General features: G+C 36.5%; 1 protein-coding gene across 1 annotated transcript in view; it reads right to left on the reverse strand.

Annotated features, from left to right (window-relative positions):
- The window catches only part of RYR3 (ryanodine receptor 3), a 731065-nt gene that overhangs the window by 396385 nt on the left and 313540 nt on the right, over positions 1-21140 (reverse strand). The window contains exons 13-16 of the mRNA XM_078151313.1: positions 12212-12380; positions 11073-11208; positions 8856-8951; positions 426-544 (exon numbers count right to left, since the gene is read on the reverse strand). Of these exons, the coding sequence (XP_078007439.1) occupies positions 426-544; positions 8856-8951; positions 11073-11208; positions 12212-12380 (520 nt within the window). The remainder of the gene's footprint in view (positions 1-425; positions 545-8855; positions 8952-11072; positions 11209-12211; positions 12381-21140) is intronic.

Consider the following 21140-nt stretch of genomic DNA (forward strand, 5'->3'; position numbering starts at 1 on the left):
CAATTTAAGTTTTGCAATGCATTTTATATAGTTTCTATGAACCTCAGAACAGTACTATGAAGTATTGGGTATAGATACTGTTATCTTAGTTTTATAGGAAAGGAGATTGAGGCTCAGAGAGGTTAAGTGTCTTGCCTAGGGTCATACAGTTAAATAGAACAGTAGGTGGGATTTTAACCCCAGGTTTCCTGATTCTACATCCATAACTTTCTACTCTACCACACTGATGAGAAAATCTTGGGTCTGGAGAAGAAATTAGGAACCATGATCTCAAATAAAGCTTGGCTGTTTTGCTGGTCTTGCTGTGCATCACTTTTACTGGACAGCTTAGAACCAAGAGACAATTCTTATAGAATGTTCTGAACCCCTGGAAGGAAGGTACCACATTAACTCAAATTGCTCTTTGTTGTTCTTCTCACACCTACCTTGTGATTTCGGCCATGTTTATCCAGAAGAGAAATGATGGATTTTATGTGTCCCTCTGATATCAAATTTAAGGCTTCTGGGCTTTCAATCAAGATGCAATGCAATACCTCCAAAATACCTAGATGAAAATTATAAAAGTCATTTGGACAATTGGTATCCTGCAGTCTTTAATAAAATTTAGAATGCAAAGAATGAAAAAAGCATCCTGAAGGAAAATAAATATCATCAACTTGTCAAGTCTACTTAATGTCTCAAGATGGAAGATGAAGTTATCTATGAGGGACTCTAAATCTCCTGGGGCAAACCACCCTGTGACATACAGGTAAGTATAATTAATCACTTAATAAAAAACAAACACTGCCTTAAAACATGAAAAGGCAGCTGGAGAGTATAATTTTTATTTGTTTAAACCAAGACAATTCTTGATTAAAAGTAAGCATAGGAACAGTTCTACAGCATTATAAATGATGCAAGATACTCAAATTATAGAGATTATCTTTTTTAGAAAGAACCTGGATTGAGAACTTTTGTGATCAACTTCATAGTAAATGACAGGCAGGAAGAACTGCTTCAAAAATTCTAACAAGCTCTAAATTTACTGAAAACAGAAACTGTTCTCTTCCCTTTGTTCTGGTACTTAGGGTACCTAGGGCAGTTCCTTGAATAGAGAGGTACTTATTAAACATAAGCTATCTAATTAACATGTCCTTATTATACTTTCAAATCATAATCTCACAATGAAAATCCTTTGGAGATCAATTACTTAGGCGTCTCGGTTCCTCAAAACCTTGTCTATTTTGGGTTTCTTAAGATTTATTTTTGTTGTGTCAACTACCTACTGGATGTCCTATAGACATATTAAACTGAACATTTCCAAAACCGATTTCATTATCCTTCCCCTAAAACTCTCCCTTCTTCCCAACTTTCCTATTATTATTGAGGATACCACCATTCTCCAAGTCACCCAGGTGTCACCTACATTCACTACGTACACCCAATATGTTGTCAAGTTCTGTCATTGCTAGCTTTGCAACATGTCTCATTTATATATATTAACTTCTCTCCTCTGACACAGCTGCCAGCCTAGTTCAAGCCCTTATCACCTCACACTTGGACTATTTGCAAAAGCCTGCTGCTTGGTCTGCCTGCCACAAATCTCTTCCCTCTCCAGTTAATCACATACTTAGTCACTAAAGCGATCTTTCTAAAATGAAGGTCTGACCATATCACTTTCCTACTCAATAAACTTCAATGGCTCCCTATAATCTTTAAGACCAACCATAAAATCATCTGGTTTTTAAAGCCCTTCCAAACCTTGCCCCCTCATACTTTCCCAGTCTTCTTCTATCTTATTCTCTTCCACACATAGTAGCCTTCTTGCTATTGCTTCCACATTGCACTCCATTTCCTCACTCTAAACATTTTTCCTGGCTCTTCTCCCCATGCTTAGAGTTCTCTCTCTCTCATCTCTATCTCTTGGCTTCTGCTGCTTTCAGCTCCTAGATAAAATCCCATTTTGTACAAGAAGCCTTTGAACATTTCCCTGAATGCTAGTACCTTCCCTCTAATATAATTTCCAATTTACCTTGTGTATATTTCATACGTTGTACGTATGAAACGATTTTGTAAATTGTTTCTATGTTGGTTTCCCCTCTCCCCTGCCCCTCCTTTATTAGAATGTAAGCTCTTTGAGAGCAGGTACTCTTTTTCTCTTACTTTGTATCTCCAGAGCTTAGTGCAATGCCTGGAACATAGTAAACATTTAGCATATGCATACTGTTAAAACATTTGAAAAACATTTGGACATGACACAGAGCAAGGCAGAAGGGATGGAAAGGCACAAGGCAGAGAAGAAACTTAGCCCATGGGGACTCTTCCCTAGATATAACTGCCAGAATATCAGCTACATACTAAGTATGAAATGAGGAAGAACAAAGCCTTTCCATGGAACTCCCAGAGAAGTCAGTGGTATCTATGACATAGCCTCACATACTCATAGCTTAGAATTTAGAGACCTACAGTTTGAGCTTTCACTAGTGATGATCTATACTGAGGTTCACCAATAAGGGCTATGACTATGATGGCAAAGACATAAATTAGGATGATTCACTCCTTCTTTCCGGCCAAAGTTGTTTCATAGCACTGTTTGAGTAGAAAATGATTGAAAAAAAAAACCCACTCTCACAGCAGTAGCAACCAAAGGAATGGGATTGCCAGAACTAATAAAAGAATGAAAGCAATATCTGAGATGAGGATACACTAGAAAAGAAAAGGAAAAGGATCAAAAATAGAAAAGAGAAAAGTAGAAAAAAAGAATGCAAGATAAACACAAACATGCACACAGGAGAGGAAGGAGACTATTATAGTTGTGGTAGTTTGAGGCCTAGAGCTACTTGAGTAACCATGGCAGGGAATGCAGACCTATTATGAGCTTATAGATCCATTGCTGTCACCTAGGAGCAAGATAGATTCAGCCCACAGACCTGGGCTGGGGCTTAAAGATGAGGAACCAGGGTGAGAGCTCTGTAGAAGGGCAAGTCTACATTACCATTGTTTGACCGAGGGACAGGTTCATGATTTTAGTCCACAGACATGGAGTAGGGCTTACAAGTAAGTAACTAGGTCAGGGAATGAAGAAGAGGGGGGTTAGTTTACAATCTTTGTTGCTCTGAACCTACAGTTTTCTGACTAACTGACAAAGGCTGGGCCCACATTGTCTACTAGGGCTCTGATCAGGGCGGAGCTTCCAGATTTCTTCCCAGTCTCAAAATGGGATTGGGAAATTACAAAGTTCAGACGAGAAGGGCATAGCTGAGACTGTGCCCTATTTCAGACTGCTTACAATCTGTTGAAAGTTTGCAGCTCTCGGGCCACCCTTGATATCCCTGAAAAAGAAAGCATTAAATAACCAGAAAAAGCAGTGGCAGGACTACAGACAATACAGATCACAATCATATAAGTCTCCAATATTCCTTCCAAAAGTGTACAAAGCCAACCCTGTCATGAAATCCCAATTCAGGATATAAGGCTAGAAGAATGATTAAATGAAAGAAGAAAAGGTCATTTATGATCAAGAATTATTGTGGAACAAGGGATGCCAAAGACACAAATCAAGAAGAATAACTCCACAACATCTACTAGTAAAGGCCTAAAGTGAATCACAGCTTGGCCACAAGGTCAACTAGAATTCCTGGAAGACATGAAGCAAGAGTTAAAAAACGATATTAAAAGTACTTGAATTCTACATGAAAGAATTGGAAAAGAAAAGTAACAGCTTGGCACAAAGAGGTACAAAAACCTTAACAATGTAACAGACTCCGTGAAAATTAGAATAGATCAAACAGAAATTATTAACTTCATGAGAAACAACAAACACTAAAGTAAAGCCAAAGGATTTAAAAAAAAAACTAAAAGAAAGTGTATAGACTCACAAAAAAAAATTAGCCTGGAAAAGAGATTGGGGGGTAGGAGTGAGGAGAGAGAAATCTAAGGATCATTGATCTACCTGAAACAAAGACCACAGAAAAGACCCTGTATGTAATGTTTTAAGAAATTTTGAATGAAAACTGCCTAGATACATTAGAACCAGAAGGCAAGTGAAATTAGGAAGAATCTCCTCGTGACGTACTAAAAGAAACCACAAAATGAAAACTCTCAGGTATACTGTAACAAATCTAGAACTTCAAAATTAAGTAATTGGAATAGACTACAAAGGATATAAACATGTAATTGAAAAAGACTATAAAGGATATGAACAATGATTGAGTATTTACATTCTAATCAAACAATTGTCTCTAATAAAAAGTCACGGAGAGAATTAAATGAAGTAGAGGACCTGAGAGTGGTCTTATTATATATCAATTATTTGAAAACAAGAAAGGAAAGGGGGTGCATGTATTACATGCTAGTGAAGAAAAGAGGAAAATGAGCAGGGGAACTTGCTATATCACATAATTGAGATAGTTAAGAAGACTATACTAAGAAAAGGAAGGGGGCAGGTGGCACTTGAAGCTCATTTTCATCTTATCTAGTCAAAGAAGGGTAGAAGAGACACACAAATAGTTTGGTATAGAAACATTCAACAGGAAAATAGGGGAAAGGGAGGAGGAAATAAGAGGAAAGGCAGATTCAGGGATGGTTTGGTCATAACAAAAAGAAACTCTAACCTCAGAGAGTGAATGATGAAGAGGGTTTAAAAGTAAAGAATAAGAAACTTACTGAGGTTGGGGTGAGGGAAGGAGAAGGTCAGAAATTAGTGTAAGGACATAAATTATTATTATATACTTGGTTTCACTCTAGTTCTGCTCAGTTCATAGGTTTTCTGAAGTTGCTCAGAAACTGCTCCCTTCCACATATCTTATGACAATCACACCAGTAGCATTTCATTGTAATCATATACCATCCCCCAGTTCATCACCACAAAAAGAGCTGTTACAAATATTTTTTTGTTCACACAAGTCCATTTCCTTTTTATTTGATTCCTTTGGAGGTACAGAACTAGTAGTGTTATCACTGTACCAAAGGGTATGCATAGTTTAGTAATTGTGTGAGCATAGTTTCACTTTGCTTCCAAAAAATGGCTGTACTAATTCACAGCCCTACCAACAATGCATTAAGTATATTTACTTTCTTTCAGTCCTTCTAACATCTCTCACTTTTCCTTTTTGTCTACTTTTTCAAACCAATGGGTGTGGGATGGAACCGCAGAGTTGTTTTAATTTAGATTTTTCTAATTATTAATGATTTAGAGCATTTTCTCATGTTACTATTGATAGCTCTGATTTTTTTCCTCTGAAAACTGCCTTTTCTTATCTCTTGATCATTTATCAATTGGGGAATGGCTCTTATTCTTATAAATTTGTCTCAGTTCTCTATAAATGTGAGAAATGAGACTTTTGTTAGAGAACACTGCTGCATAATTTCCCCCCCAGTTATCTATTTGCTTCCTTTAATTTTGGCTGTATTGGTTTCATGTGTCTCTATCTTCATTCTGATTATGAACTCTTCCCCCATTCATAGATCTGAATGGTAATTTCTTTGTTGGTCCTCTGATTTGTTTATAATAGAACCCTTTATGTCTATCACTTATTTGGAGCTTATGCTGGTATATGATATCAGATGTTTGTCATTACCTAGTTTCTTTAAGGCTACTTTGTAGTTTTCCCACAGTTTTTATCAAACAGTATATTTTTAACCCAGAGGGTCATTGGATTTATCAAATACTAGGCTACTGTGCTTGTTTCCTTTTGCATATTATGTACCTATTCCACTCCACTGATAGCTCTATTTCTTAATCTATATAAAAAAATTTAGACCATTATCGTTTTGTAGTTTGTTTGAGATTTGGTACTACTATACTCCTTTCCTTTCCCCTTTTTTTCATTATTTCCCTTGAGATTCTTAACCTTTTGTGCCTCCAGAGGAATTTCTTTATTATGTTTTCTAAATCTAAAAAGTTATCTTTTAGTAAGTTAACTGGTATGGCACTGAATATGTAAATTACTTTAGATAATATTGTCATTTTTATTACATTTTGCCTAGCATAAGCAGTTAACATTTCTCCAATTAGCTAGGTCTGTATTTGTGTAAAGAGTGTTTTCATACATTTCATATTCATATGTGTGTTTTGGTAGGTAAAAACCTAAGTACCTTATATACTCTGAAATTACTTTGAAAGAAATTTCTCTCTCTTCCTCCTGAGTGTTTCTGGCAATATAGAGAAATAATTAGTCATCTGTATGGGTATATTTCATATCTTACAACTTAGCTGAAGTCATTTTGAATTATTTTATTCAACTGTATAGTATTAAGTGAAATAGCATATGATCTGCAAAAAGCAATAAGTTTGTTTCCTCTTGGCTATGGTTATTCCATCAATTTCATTTTCTTATTGCTATATCCAACATTTCTAGCATTATATCGAATAGTAATGGTGATAATGGAATCCTTGTTTTGTCCCTATTCTTACCGGAAAGGCCTCCGGTTTTCCTCTGTTATTATATAATGCTGGCTTTTAGATTTAGATAGATACTATTTATTATATTAGGGAAAGATACGTTTAATCTTATGCTTTCTAGTACGTTTTTTTTTTTAGATAGGAATGGGTATTATATCTTGCCAAAAGCATTTTCTGCATCAACTGATACAATTATATGATCTTGTGCCTAATAAAATCTATTATATTAGTATTTACCTAATATTGAGCCAACTCTGCATTTTAACTCCAAACTAGTCACAGTGTAGAATGAATAAGTTGGGCAGGCCACAACCCATACCTTGGGGTTAGAGACCATGGTGAAAGGAAGTGTTGGGGGGGTGGTACTGACCAGCTCCACATATTCTACTGACCGCTCCTACCATACCAAAAGATATACAATAAATATGGTACTTTACCTTGACATCTAAAATTTACTTGGGGAGGTAGGTTTCTAGGAGGGTTACAGCTTGTAATTGTGAACTGGTGAAGTTTTCTGAAGTCTCTCACTATTTCTCCTAGAAGAACTCTTGCAGAAGCAAACTCAAAATTCACATTATGTTCAAAATGTTCCCTAAGATATCAATTATGAATTGTGTTGGATCGAATTGGTGGTTTGTTTTTTTTTTGAAACATGCATTACAGCAAAACTGACTACACCTAAATTCTTTCTTTCTGGCTGCCTGCTGTATTTTTTCTTTTTACTTGGAAGTTCTAGATTTTGGCAATGAGATTCTTATGAATTTTCATTTTGGGGTTTCTTTTAAGAGGTACCCAGAATATTCTATTTTAACTTTGTCCTCTAGTTATAAAAGACTTTAATGTCTCTAGGCTCTGTTTTTAGTCATAGCTTTCAGGAATTCCAATGCTAAAATATTAGCCAAATGCTAAGTCCAATGATTATTAAATTCTCTCTCCTTGATCTATTTTGTACATCATTTGATTTTGCTATGAAATATCTTAATATCCTATTTTTTCAGACTTTTCTTTCTTTTTATATTGCAATGTTGTCCCATGGAGTCATTAACTTCTATTTGGTTCATTCTAATTTTCAAGGAGTCTGCTATTTTGGCAAGTTTTGCTGTCTTGTACCACTTATATATTAAGGTACAAATTCTCTTTTCAGGTCTTTCCTTCATGTCTCTCATTTCTTTTCTAACTCTTTCCTCTGGTGCTCTCATTTCATTTATAAAATCATTTAAACTCCTTTCTTTAACTTTTTTCTTTATTTTCTCTGGGAATACCTAGAAGAATTCCTGACTTCACGCCCATGCCAAAACTGTATTGTCATTTTGTATTTTGCTTGAAGACATACTAGAGTTACTCTGTTCTTCTGGATTTTTATCTTGGTATATTTGTCATCACAATGGCTCTTTATATTGGGTCTATTTTTGTTGTGGTATACTCATGCTTCCATTCATACTTCTTGAATTGGGACTTTGTGTTAGGGTCAGGTTCTGCACACTTCTGGAGGAAATATTTGGGCTTTGTTTTGCCTTGCATTTTATTCTTTTGAGTCTTGTTGTTGACATTATGGATTGGTCCAGACATTCTGGAAAGCAACTTCCAGAACTCTGCTAAAAGAGTTACTGAACTGTCCATATACTTTGACCCACAATCCCACTAGCAGGTCAACTATAACCCTCAGAGAAATCATGGAAGAAAAAAAAGAGACTCATAGTACAAAAACATTTAGATCAGTTCCTTTTGTACTGGCAAGGAATTGAAAACTAAGGAGAATGGCTGAACAAATCATGATATATTAATATGATGGAATGTTACTGCTTTGTAAGAAAAGAATGATTTCAGAGAAACTTGGGAAGACTTGTTTCTTACAAATTGAGATGAGTAGAACCAGTAGAAGAATTTATAAAACAGTGACAACAATGTAAAGCCAAACAACTTTGAAAAACTTAAAAATTATGATCAATGTAATGACCAAACACAGTTTCAAGAAGACCAAAAATCCAGCATGCTACTGACCTAATAGAATAGTGATGGATTCAAGATGCTGAAAGAGATATACATTTTTGGCCATGGTGAACTGAGTTATATGTTTTCCTTTACTATGACTATTTATTATAATTTTTTTATTTTCCCATTGAAAGTAGGGGAAGTGGGAGGAATAAAAAATAAATGCTTATTAATTAAAGTAAAATAAATTAAAAGTGTTAAAAAGATGGAAGATGGAGAACTTCATAGAATCTACAAACTGATAAATGACAAATGAAAATCTGAGACCGACAAATGGAAATAGTTTTGTGAAATACAACCTTATATCAGAAATTCAGAACTTTGTTTCTGCCTATTAAGGTTAATATATTTTTAGTACTATGTAATTCATTACAAAGTGACCAGCTGCAAGACTATGTCATGATGTCCTCCACAAGAAAAAAGAAGAAAACATGTTTGGTTTTACCCAATTATAGGCTTACTATCATAATCTGTTTCTTACCTGAGGAAGATTCCAGCCTGTCCAATTTACTAATCAGCCAATCAAGGTTATTGGAGAACTGAGCACAATTATTTCTGTTACCACGAATGAGGGCAGCTGAAAACAAGATAAAATTTAATCACATAGATAAGAAGTGACTAGTAATAGTAGCAGACCTGTGAACCTACTGAATAAACATCTTTAAGAAGATTCCTTGATATTTAAATTGGAGAAAATAGTCCTTCCCTCTTCATCCCTTTGACAAGACTACATTTTGTAGAGATTTCCAAAAGAGGGAGCACTGAGGATCAGGAAGGCTCTGGACTTTGATTTTGAAGACTTAGATTGAAGTCCTGGCCCAAAACTTAATGTGTGACTAGGGGCAAGTAACTTCTCATATCTAAGTTTGCTGATTCATCTACACTACCTACCCTACTTACCTCACAGAATATTCTCAAGGAAAGTGCTTGATAAACCTGAAAGAGCTACGTCATAATAATATTTTACAAAACTGACATTGAAAATGTTTTATACCTTGTCTTTCATATAGTTAAAATTTTCTGAGTTTGATTCTTCTCCTTGTTTCTTTTTAAAGGCTGGGGAATCTGTGGAATTTGTGCTGCTTACTTATGTTTTCTATTCCTAGGTGTTAAGCTAAGGAGGAAGCATCCCTATAAAGAAGGAATATAACGGGCAGCTAGGTGGCACAGTGGATACAGCACTGGACCTGAGTCAGGAGGACCTAAATTCAAACCTGGCCTCAGACCAAACACTTAACACTTACTATCTGTGTGACCCTGGGCAAGTCATTTAACCCCAATTCCCGCCCCTCAAAAGAAGAAGAATGAATAATTATTGCCATTTTAGAACAGCTGTGAAGACCAATAGTCCATGGCTGGCAAAATAATCAGCCTGAGAGTAACTTAGGACTTTATTCTGCCTAGTAACATACAATATGGTATTGTAGATAGGTACGATATTGGTACAATACTGAAGAATGGTAAGCACATAAGGTGAAAATCCGTGCCTTAAAGTTTGCTTTCAGACCTATGTTTCCTCCTTCAGGAGTCAGTGGAGGGCAAGATCCGAATTAAGATCTCATAACCATTTCTAACCCAGGGAACTAATCCATCAATCAGTCAAAAGGTATTTTATTGAATCCAAGTCCCACTTAATCCTGGCCAGGTACGGAGAAAAAACAAACCTACTTCTTTGTGCTTTGATTCATACAAATAGCACACTGACTCTCAGAGAAACCTCTAGATGGGAGTTGGTCAGGCTGTCTTTCACTTAAAGATGCTAACCTATTTCAGGGTACTCCCAATAGGTTTTACTGCAGAAAGTGGACTATGGCAACTGGTTATTAATTTTTCTTGAATCCTCTCTCCTCTAAAATTTGATTATCAGGAACCCCTGAATTTGTATTATTGTGTATTACCATAGAAACAAACTCCATACCACAAATTCAGCCTTTGACTTTAACAACCAGCAAAAGGGGAAAAGAAGGAGTAGCACTGGTACATGCCATGTGTGTGATTAATCCTCACTCTCACTAATACTCTATGCTTGTACAGTGCTTATAGTGTGCAAAGTCTTTCACATACATAAAACTTTACAGTAGACCCTGGAAATATTTAAGGCAGCTATTATTATCCTTATTTTACAGATGCACAAACTGATTCTCAAAGAGACAAAGTAAATTATTCATGGAATAATGGCTAGTAAACAGGGGACCCACTCTTTATCCAGGTCATTTCGTCCCTACTTCAGTGTGTTCTTTCCACTAATAGAACAATCACATTGGCAAGTTAGCAGAAAATGGCCACAAAGTAGAAAATGAAAAGATATAGTTTCAGATTTTAAAATAGTAATTTTCTTTGGCATGAGAACAATTCAAGGAATCATAGTGTTACAATCTGCTTGTCTAAACAACTTGAGAAACTGATTAAATGCCTCATCCTAGGACACATTCAATTAGTTGCAGAGATGAGACCATAACATAGATATCTAGACTCTCAGTCCAGGGCTCTATTATACTACGCTGCTTTACCTCGATGATGATAAAGCACCAGAATTGCAACTGGTCAGCATAATTAATAGCTGGGCATAAAAAGAGGGGTTGAATACTCAGACTTGCTAGGTAGCCTTTGTCACTTCAATTTTGAACTGGGAAGGGAATATTCATCTTTTAATACACTTTGAATCTCTTTCAATTGAAGAAATTTCCTATGTACTCACCTAGCAATTGGTAGAGGAGGTTCAGAATTTCTTTCCAGGCTGTACCACTTTCTTCCCTTGCAAACCCAGTAAAATGTGCTACACTGTTGTAGACATTTAAACGGTCAATGCAATTTAACACAAGGGCCAACATTCCCTAAGAAAGAAGATGGGGAAAGGAAAAATTCCTGCTTTGAAAATCTGTATCTTTATTTCTTTTTCACAGCTTTCCCCTAAACACTTCAAAATTTAAAGCTGATACTGCTAATATGCAAATGTCTCCATTGTGTGTGTATGTGCTTTTCTTAAAAATACATGCATTTCTATGCATCAGAGACTTAAATAGCATACATTTTGGGGATGAGTCAGCAATCTCTCTTGATTTGTTTGTCCCCATGTGTTTAACTCAATCCAAGGACATACTGAAGAGGAAAAGAGTGTGAATGAACCTCACAAAAGCCTGTTTTCCATTTGGTGTAAAATGGATCTGATTCACTTAGAAACAGTGTTAAATACAGTACTTTGCAATTTAAAAAAAAAATGAATAAACTCAAGTAATTCCATTCAAACACAGCGGAGGACATCCATGATTCCTATAAATAAAGGGACTGATTAGTGAAAAAAAGATCAAAACAGAATTTTTCAGCTATGCTCTACTACATATAAAACAGCTACATTATACATTTATTCCTGAATACTGAATAGAAACACCAAATGTATGCGTTGGCAGCCAACAAGACAAGCGAAATTCCCCTTTGGTCCTTGTCTTGGCACTAACTTTGGGAACCAGAAGGTGATAAAGAAGCATACCACAATTCAATGCTGTAGAAGTAGCACTCAGCTACTAGTTATTTTGAAAAGGGAAGTCCATTTGAAACGAGCTTTGAATAGCATATATAGTACTAAAACATTAAATACAATATTATTTGCATGTACCACCTTGTTTTAAAAAAAAGGGTCAATGTAATTGGAAATATCAAGTAACCTGGATCTTGAGAATTCCTGTGGTCTCATTTCATCCTTTCTCTCCACTATTCTCAACTTTCCTCCTTATACAAAGCTTGTTTAGAACTATAAATCTGAATAGCAATTCACTTAACATATTTGGGTTCTAAGGGCAAAGCACAAAGACAATCTAAAACTTTACTTTTAAAACTCACCTCTTCTTTAAACAGATTCTGTCTATTTTTGAGGGACCTGAGCTTGTTTTGCTTATCTTCATGTTGCATCTCTTCCTCTGGAGGCTGAAAATAGGTGATCAGATCTTGCAAAGTCTGAAGGACTTCTTCTATAGGCAGAATGATGGGTGCAGCAGTTCTATTGTTTCCACTAACAAGACATGAATTCATACTGGTTCAGGGACTAGTCATGAAACAATGGAGCTAACCAATATCTTTCAGTAACCTAGAGAAATCACTGAACTTCTCTGCATCCTCCTTTCCCAGGGCAAAGATGATCATTTGTCTCAGGGTAATTAGTATGCCTTAACCAATCAAAACAATTCAGTTTGGGAACCAAAGGTTAATCAGAAGTAAATATTCACATTTGGTTTATAAGATACTTTATTCTCCTTGTGTAAATTATAATCAATATACTCAACAGTCAATAGCACAGCTGTGATTTTTCAATGCTTCATACACAACAGTTGCTCAATAAAATCTGAAAGATAATTACTGTAGTGCATCACAAGACAGTGACATTCAACTAAGGGATTAAGGTAATACTCAGTTTTCAGAGATACCATTTCATTAATCCTTGAAATCCTATAATTTTAATAGAGGAAAAACTAAGGTTTTTTTTCTTTTAAAGAATCAGCTTATAGTTTTTTTCTTTCAATTTTTGATTTTCAGAATTTCCATTTTGGTGTTTAATTGGGGATTTTTAAATTGTTATTTTTAAAAAATTTTTTAGTTGCATGCCCAATTCACAGATCTGCTCTTTCTCTCTTTTATTGATGTGAACATTTAGAGATATAAATTTTCCACTAAGTACTGCTTTAGCTGCACCCTACAAATTTTGGAATATTGTCTCATTGTTGTCATTCTCTTTAAAGAAATTATTCATCGTTTCTATGATTTGTTCTTTGACCCACTCATTCTCTAGGCTTAGATTAGTTTCCAATTAGCTTTTAATCTATGCTTCCATTGACCTTTATTAAATGTAATTTTTGTTGCACTGGTCTGAAAAGGGTGCATTTAATGTTTCTGCCTTTCTGTACTTGGAGATTTTTATGCCCTAATACATAGTCAATCCCTGTGAAGCTGAGAAAAAAGGTATAATCCTTTCTCTTCCCATGCAGATTTCTCCAAAGGTCTATCATATCTACCTTTTCAAAGATTTATTCATCTCTTTGACTTTTTTTCTTATTTCATGGTTAGATTTATCTAGTTCTTCAAGGGGAAAGTTAAGGTTCCCCACGATTATAGTGTTATTGTCTGTTCTATAATTTATTTAACCTTTTCTTTAAGAATTTAAGAATGCTATGCCATTTAGTGCATATGTTTAGTTTGATATTACTACATTGTCTATGGTTCTTTTCAGCAAGATGTAGAACCCCTGCTTATCCCTTTTAATTAGGTTTATTTTTGCTCTTGCTTTGTCTGAGATTATGATTGCTAGCCCAGCATTTTTAACTTCAGCTGAAGCATAACAGATTTTGCTCTAGCGCCTTATTTTAACTCTGTGTGTCTCTCTTTCATGTATGTTTCTTGTAAGCAACATAGTGTTGGATTCTGGTTTCTAATCCATTTTGCTCTCTATTTCTGTCTTGTGGGTGAGTTCACTCCATTTACATTCACAGTTATGATTACCAACTGTGCATTTCTCTCCATCCTATTTTCTTCTGTTTATCCTTTTTCTCTTTTCATTCTGTCCCTCCTCTCAAGTCTATTTTGCTTTTGACCACTGCCTTTTTTATCTGCCCCTCCCTTTCATCACTCCCCTTATCTCTAAACCCCCTCCCCTCCTACTTTCTTGTCAGGTAAGATAGATTTCTATTACTAATTAAGTATGTTTGAACCAACTCAGATATGAGGTTCAGCCATTGCCTGACCCCCAACCCCTTACTATTTTCCCCTGCACTGTAAACTCTTGAAGGTCTCTTTTAGATGAGATAACTTTTACCATTTTTTCCTTTCCATTCCTCCTTCTTGCAGGGCCTTGCTCTTTCTCACCTATCATTTTTTTTTATATCATTGCAACATAATTTACTCACTTCTGTACCATCTTTCTATGTAGAATCCTTTTAACTACCCTAATAATGATAAAGTTCTTAGAAGATACATGTATCATTTTTCCACATAGAAAGGTAAACAAGAGGCAGAGCCAAGACAGTGGAGTGAAAGTAGTGACTTGCTTGAGCTCTCCCCCAAACCCCTCCAAATACCTATAAAAAAGGCTCTAAACAAATTCTAAAGCAGCAGAACTCACAAAAAGAAAGAGTGAAACAAATTTCCAGCCCAAGACAACCTGGATGGTTGATCAGAAAGGTATATCGTGCAGAGCTGGAAGAGGAGTGCAGTTTAGTGCAGGCCACACCTAACCTGGAACAGGCCTCAGAGGACTGAATCACAGGCAGCTGTGATGGACTCCAGACTTCTCAACCCACAAATGCCAAAGACAACTTAGAAGCTCAGTGGGAAAAGAAGCTAGATCTCAGCCCCAATTCAGGAGCGTGGCCTGGGGCAGCAGCTGATTCCTGAGCTTCCAGCCCACAGACTGATGGGGAACTGGGTGGCTGATCAGACAGGAATTGCAGGGATCTCTTTGCCAGCGCTGGTGCAGGATTCTCTTGCTTTGCCCAGGCTTGGATCTGGGTCACAGTTCTGAGGGGCGGTCCTGGGGCAAGGAGGAGCCTGGCATGGTGGAGCTTGTGGTGGTGGTAGAGAAAAATCCTCCTCACAGTTCCAAGACAGAAAAGACTGTTTGTGGTCATTCACAGATCAGAGTACAGGCCAGGAAAGGAGTCAACACCTCACCCCTTATCATACCACCTTGCAAGAACTGAAAATTTACAGGTCCCTACAAGTATCTCTGAAAGCAGCTGTACAAACCCCCAAAGCTTGGGACAGTACATTCTCTACATTGGAAACAGACTCTCACCTTAACAAGAGTTTAAAACTCAAGTAATTGGCTGGGATCATGAGCAAACCTCACAAAAAGGGTCAGACTATGTTATCTTACTTTGGTGACAAAGAAGATCAAAACATACAACCAGAAGACAACAAAGTCAAAACTCCTACATCCAAAGCCTCTAAGAAAAATATGAATCAGTCCAAGGCCTTGGAAGAGCTCAAAAGAGAGTTTGAGAAGCAAGTAAGAGAAGTAGAGGAAAAACTGGGAAGAGAAATGAGAGTGATGCAAGAAAATCATGAAAAACAAGTCAACAGCTTGCTAAAGGAGACCCAAAAAAATACTGAAGAAAATAACACCTTAAAAAATAGCCTAACCCAAATGGCAAAAGAGGTCCAAAAAGCCAATGAGGAGAAGAATGCCCTAAAAAGAAAAATTGGCCAAATGGAAAAGGAAGTCCAAAAGATTACTGAAGAAAATACTTCCTTAAAAATTAGAATAGAGCAATTGGAAGCTAGTGACTTTATGAGAAATCAAGACACTGTAAAACAAATCCAAAAGAATGAAAAATTAGAAAACAATGTGAAATATCTCATTGGAAAAACAACTGACCTGGAAAATAGATCCAGGAGAGAGAATTTAAAAATTATTGGACTATCTGAAAGCCATGATCAAAAAAAGAGCCTAGACATCATCTTTCAAGAAATTATCAAGGAAAACTGCCCTGATATATTAGAACCAGAGGGCAAAATAGAAATTGAAAGAATCCACAGATCTCCTCCTGAAAGAGATCCCAAAGGAAAACTCCTAGGAATATTGTAGCCAAATTCCAGAGTTCCCAGGTCAAGGAGAAAATATTACAAGCTGCCAGAAGGAAACAATTCAAGTACTGTGGAAACACAATCAGGATAACACAAGATTTAGCAGCTTCTACATTAAAGGACTGCAGGGCATGGAATATAATATTCTGGAGGGCAAAGGAGATAGGATTACAACCAAGAATCACCTACCCAGCAAAACTGAGTATAATCCTTCAGGGGAAAAAATGGTCATTCAGTGAAATAGAGGACTTTCAAGCATTCTTGATGAAAAGACCAGAGCTGAATAGAAAATTTGACTTTCAAATACAAGACTCAAGTGGAACATGAAGAGGTAAACAGGAAAGAGAAATCATAAGAGACTTATTAAGGTTGAACTGTTTACATTCCTGCATGGAAAGATGATATTTATAACTCATGAGACCTTTGTCAGTATTAGGGTAGTTGGAGGGAAAAAATTATATGTATGTATATATAGATATAGATAGATAGATAGATAGAGGGCACAGGGTGAGTTGAAGATTTAGGGGTCATATCTGGAGAATAAAATTAAGGGGTGAGAGGATTATACTGGGAGAAGGAGAAAGCGAGAGGTAGAACAGGGTAAATTATCTCACAAAAAAACAGAAAAGAAAAGGCTCTTACAATGGAGGGGAAACAGTGGAAAGTGAGAGGGAATGAGTGAATCTTATTCTCACAGGATTTGGCTGAAGGAGGGAATAACACACACACTCAATTGGGTATGGAAATCTGTCTTACAGAGGGAGAAGGTGACAAGAGAGTAGGGGAATGATAGAGAGGAGGGCAGATTGGGAAAGGGGGTAATCAGAAGCAAACACTTCTGAGGAGGGGCAGTGTCAAAAGAAAGAATACAATAAATGGGAGGGCAGGATAGGATTAAAGGAAACAGAGTCAGTTTTTCACAATGTGACTACCATGGAAGTGTTCTGCATAACTGCACATGTATAACCTATATTGAGTTGCTTGCCTTTTCATTGAGGGTGGGTGGGGAGGGAAGAAGGGAGAAAATTTGGAACCCAAAGTTTAAAAACACATGTTTAAAAAAAAATGTTTTCACATGCAACTGGGAAATTAGAAATACAAGAAATGGGGTATAGAAATCTATCCTGCCCTACAGGAAAATAGAAGGGAAGGGGATAAGAGAAGGTGGGGAGAGATAAATGGGAGGGTAGACTAGGGGAAGTGATATTCAGAATGCATGCCATCTTGGGGTGGGGGGAGAGGTGAGATGTGGTGAAAATTTGGAACTCAATCTTGTGGAAATAAATGCTGAAAATTAAAAATAAATAAATTTTTTAAAAAAAGAAAGGTAAACAGTTTAAGCTTACTGAGGATCTTATAATTTCTCTTTCTGGTTACCTTTTTATACTTCTTTTGAGTCTTGTATTTGAAAGTAAAATTTTTTATTCAGCATTAGTCTTTATTATCAGGAATGCTTTAAAGTCCTCTGTTACATTAATATCCACTTTTTTCCTTAAATGATTATATTCAATTTTGCTGGGTAGGTTATTTTTGGTTTTAATTCCAGCTCTTCTGCCTTATGGAATATCATATTCCAAACTCTCCACTCCTTTAATGGGGTAGCTGCTAAATCTTCTGTGATCCTAACTGTACCTCCACGATATTTAAATGTTCTTTCTTACTGCTTAAACTATTTTCTTTTTGACCTGGGGGCTCTGGGATTTGGCTATAATATTCCTAGGAGTTTTCATTTTAGTATGATCTTATTCAGGTGGTGGTCAATGGATTCTTTTAATTTCTATTTTACCCTTCTGTTTCTAGGAATTTGGGGCATTTTCCTTAATAATTTCTTGAAATATGATACTTAGGCTTTTTCTTTGATAATGGCTTTCAAGTACTACTGTAATTATTAAATTACCTCTCCTTGATCTATTTTCCAGCTCACTTGGTTTTCTGATGAAATATTTCATATTTTCTTCTATTGGTTCATTCTTTTGACTTTGTTTCTTTGCTTCTTGATGTCTCATGGAGTCATTAACTTCCACTTGCCCAATTCTAATTTTAAAGCAATTATTTTCTTCAATGAGCTTTTGTACCTCTTTTTCCAACTGGCCAATTATGTTTTTAAGATGTTAATTTCTTTAGTAATTTTGGTGCCTCTTTTACCAAGTTATTAATTGCCTTTTCGTAATTTTCTTCCTTTGCTTTAATTTCTTTACCTAATTTTTCTTCTACCACTGTTTTTTGATTTTGAAAATTATTTTTTAGCTCTCCTACAAATTTTTGTTGGGCTTATCTCCAATTCATATTTTTTTAGAGGCTTTGTTTTTGTACTTCTTTTGGCTACATTGTCTTCTTCTGAGTTTGTCTTGATCTTCTCTGTCATCACAGTATGTTTTTATAGTCAGGTTCTTTTTTTGTTGTTTGCTCATTTCTTCCTCCCTCCCCTTTTTTCACTTGGAACTTTACATTAATGCTGGTCTCTGTTCCTAGTATGAGAGGAGGAGCTCTGTCTCAAGCTTCAGGCTTTCTGACAGTGCTGTTTTCAGAGCTAATTCTGGGAGTTCGTAAATTTTCTGTTGGTGTGATCTGGAAGGAGGTGTGTTCACTTCCCTCTTGGTCTATACTCTGTTCCTTATCTAGAATGGGCCCCTGATCCTTTGGGATGGCAACTGATACTGCTCCTAACGGTCCTTCCTCCTTTGGAACAGGAAATGATACTGTTCCTTAGCGTCCCTAATCCTTTGGGATGGCAACTGATACTGCTCCTAATAGTCCTTCCTCCTTTGGAACAGGAAATGATACTGTTCCTTAGAGTCCCTGATCCTTTGAGGATGCAACTGATACTGCCTCTCAGGGCTTCCAGACCCTCTTGAGTGAAAATGCTCTTCTCTGACATTGATCTATGATCTAGAAGTGGGCATAGGCAATGGAGTTGCCAAACAGAGTCTGGTCTAGTGTCTAGTGCTAGCCCTTGGGTACCCCGTAATCTCTTTCTGACCAGTTGCCAGGTCCCCTTATTGCCTCTGGCTTGAGAGCTCCCAAAGCTGCTGTTGCTTCTGTCATGACTACGTACTCTCATAACTGATGTTTCATCCACATGGGCTACAGGCCAGCCTCCTCTGCCAAGTCACAGATTTCTTCTTTGAATCTCCTATGTTGTCTTTGGCTGAAAGAATGTCTCACTCTGACATTTTGTTAGCTCTGCCATTCTAGACTTTGATTTCAGGCATTATTTTAAAGTAAATTTCAGGCATTATTGCTTGGAGGGGAATGTTAGGAGATCTCAGCTGAGTATTTTCTCTACTCTGCCATCTTGGCTCCACCCACTATCACTTTTTTTCAAACTACACTGTCCTCTCTTCGATATGGGCTAACAGAAGTATAAAGTTCTTGTTCTATTTGTTCCCTCACTTTCTTTCCAAAATTCATTGTAATGTGGAAATTATCTTGAGTTTTTGGATTTCTTAACAATGAAGCACAAACTCTAGATCTTCTTCCCAAGCTAGAAATGCTTCAATTACAGTCTGAAATACAGCCTACCTAAATACAGGGAGGCTTAATGATGAGGTGATGAGCTTTTTAGACCACAGCAACTCCTTAAACCCTCTAAAAAGACATGGTAGGGGTAAATGCCATATATCAGTGGAATTACCTACATTGATGAAATCAATCCTTGCAGAATTGAACAAGAATTCTTTCCAAGTGTTCTGAAACTATTCATTTCAATTCAAAAGCCTCAAAAACTCAAAATTTAGCCAAAAAACTTACCTATTTTGTTTTTAATATGGAGCTGGTCATAAACAGCAAAGTAAACAATTTTAAACTTCATTTTCCTTCCCTTCCTCTGACTACTTTCAGGTGTATGTGCTAGTAATATAGCTAGGGAGTACAGATTATTTAAGGAAAAAGAGAAAAGGGATTTACTAACTATGAGACCATAGACAAATTACTTAACTTCTCTGGGGCTCATGTCCTCAACTGCAAAAAAAAAAAACCACAACAAAAAAAGTTTGGATTAAATGATCTCTGAGGCCCCTTCCAGTTTTAAATCCATGATTTTATAATCTCTAACATCTCCCCCATCTTAAATTTCCTAAATATTACAGTTGGATTTGAACTTAGGTTTTCTAACTCCGAATCCAAGTATCTCTCCTCATCCATTTCATCCAGTCACCACCAAATACTATTATGTATGGGGGTGGGGTGGGGAGGAATAAGAGTGAAATCACTGTTTTCTTTCTTTCTATTAAAGTACTGTACTATAGCTAGAAGAATTAAAAGGCTATTCCATTGTCTAACAGAGAACTTCTAAGGTCTTCAGAAGAACCTTTATGAACAGAGGCTAAGAGGAGTCTAGGAGGATAAAAACACAGATCTCTCTCATCCCTGAGGCTGACACCAGCTCCCATCAAATACGGCTATTAATAGTGACATTAATATTCTTAATATTTGTAGGAAACATCTATATCTCAAACAGACATCTATAAAACCCTTCTCTGGCCCCTACTTAGAAAGGGGAGGAAAACAGTCTTAGACCTCCTACTAACAGAGATGCTAAGGTATGAGGAGAGGGGACACTTGCCGAGGGCCATCTGAGGAGAGAGTAGCAAACCAAAAGTGAAGTAAGGCATTCTAACTCTCTCTCAGCTTTGGTTCCACTCCTTTGATCATACTACTTCACTAGAGAGAAGATTAAAGAAATGAAAAGAATTTTTCATTCCACGTATGTGTGAAAGCACCAATACATGCATAGTTTCCCCCTAAAACTTCCTGCAGGAAAAACATTTTCCTAGAATAGAATAATGGTTGGAATTTTGGGGAACCAACAACTACTGGTTTCAAGGAAGATGGATTTACCACAAGACAAGGAAATAATACAGTTATATTTTTTAGCAGCATCTCCCAGTCCAGGGGATGAGAGTAGACAGTTCAGTTACTGACTTCATAGAATCCCAGCATTGCTCTGGAACATAAGATTTACAATACTAATCTAACTTAATCCAAGTTTAGCAATAATTATGAATGCAAATCCATCAGCTATAGCATCTTAGAGCTTTCTCCTCTGTAACCTCAAACAAAATGAGTTTAATGAGATGTGGAGTAAGTCAGACTGGAGCCAAAATCCACTTAGTTTCATTTGCAAGTGAAAAAACATTAGCAGAATATCTCACATCTAGATTGACTCTGCATATTAAAAGCACGCAGGTGTGAAGGA

The sequence above is a fragment of the Phascolarctos cinereus genome, unplaced genomic scaffold, assembly GCF_003287225.1.
Source record: "Phascolarctos cinereus isolate Bilbo 61053 unplaced genomic scaffold, phaCin_HiC Scaffold_3;HRSCAF=262, whole genome shotgun sequence".
Classification (NCBI taxonomy): domain Eukaryota; kingdom Metazoa; phylum Chordata; class Mammalia; order Diprotodontia; family Phascolarctidae; genus Phascolarctos; species Phascolarctos cinereus.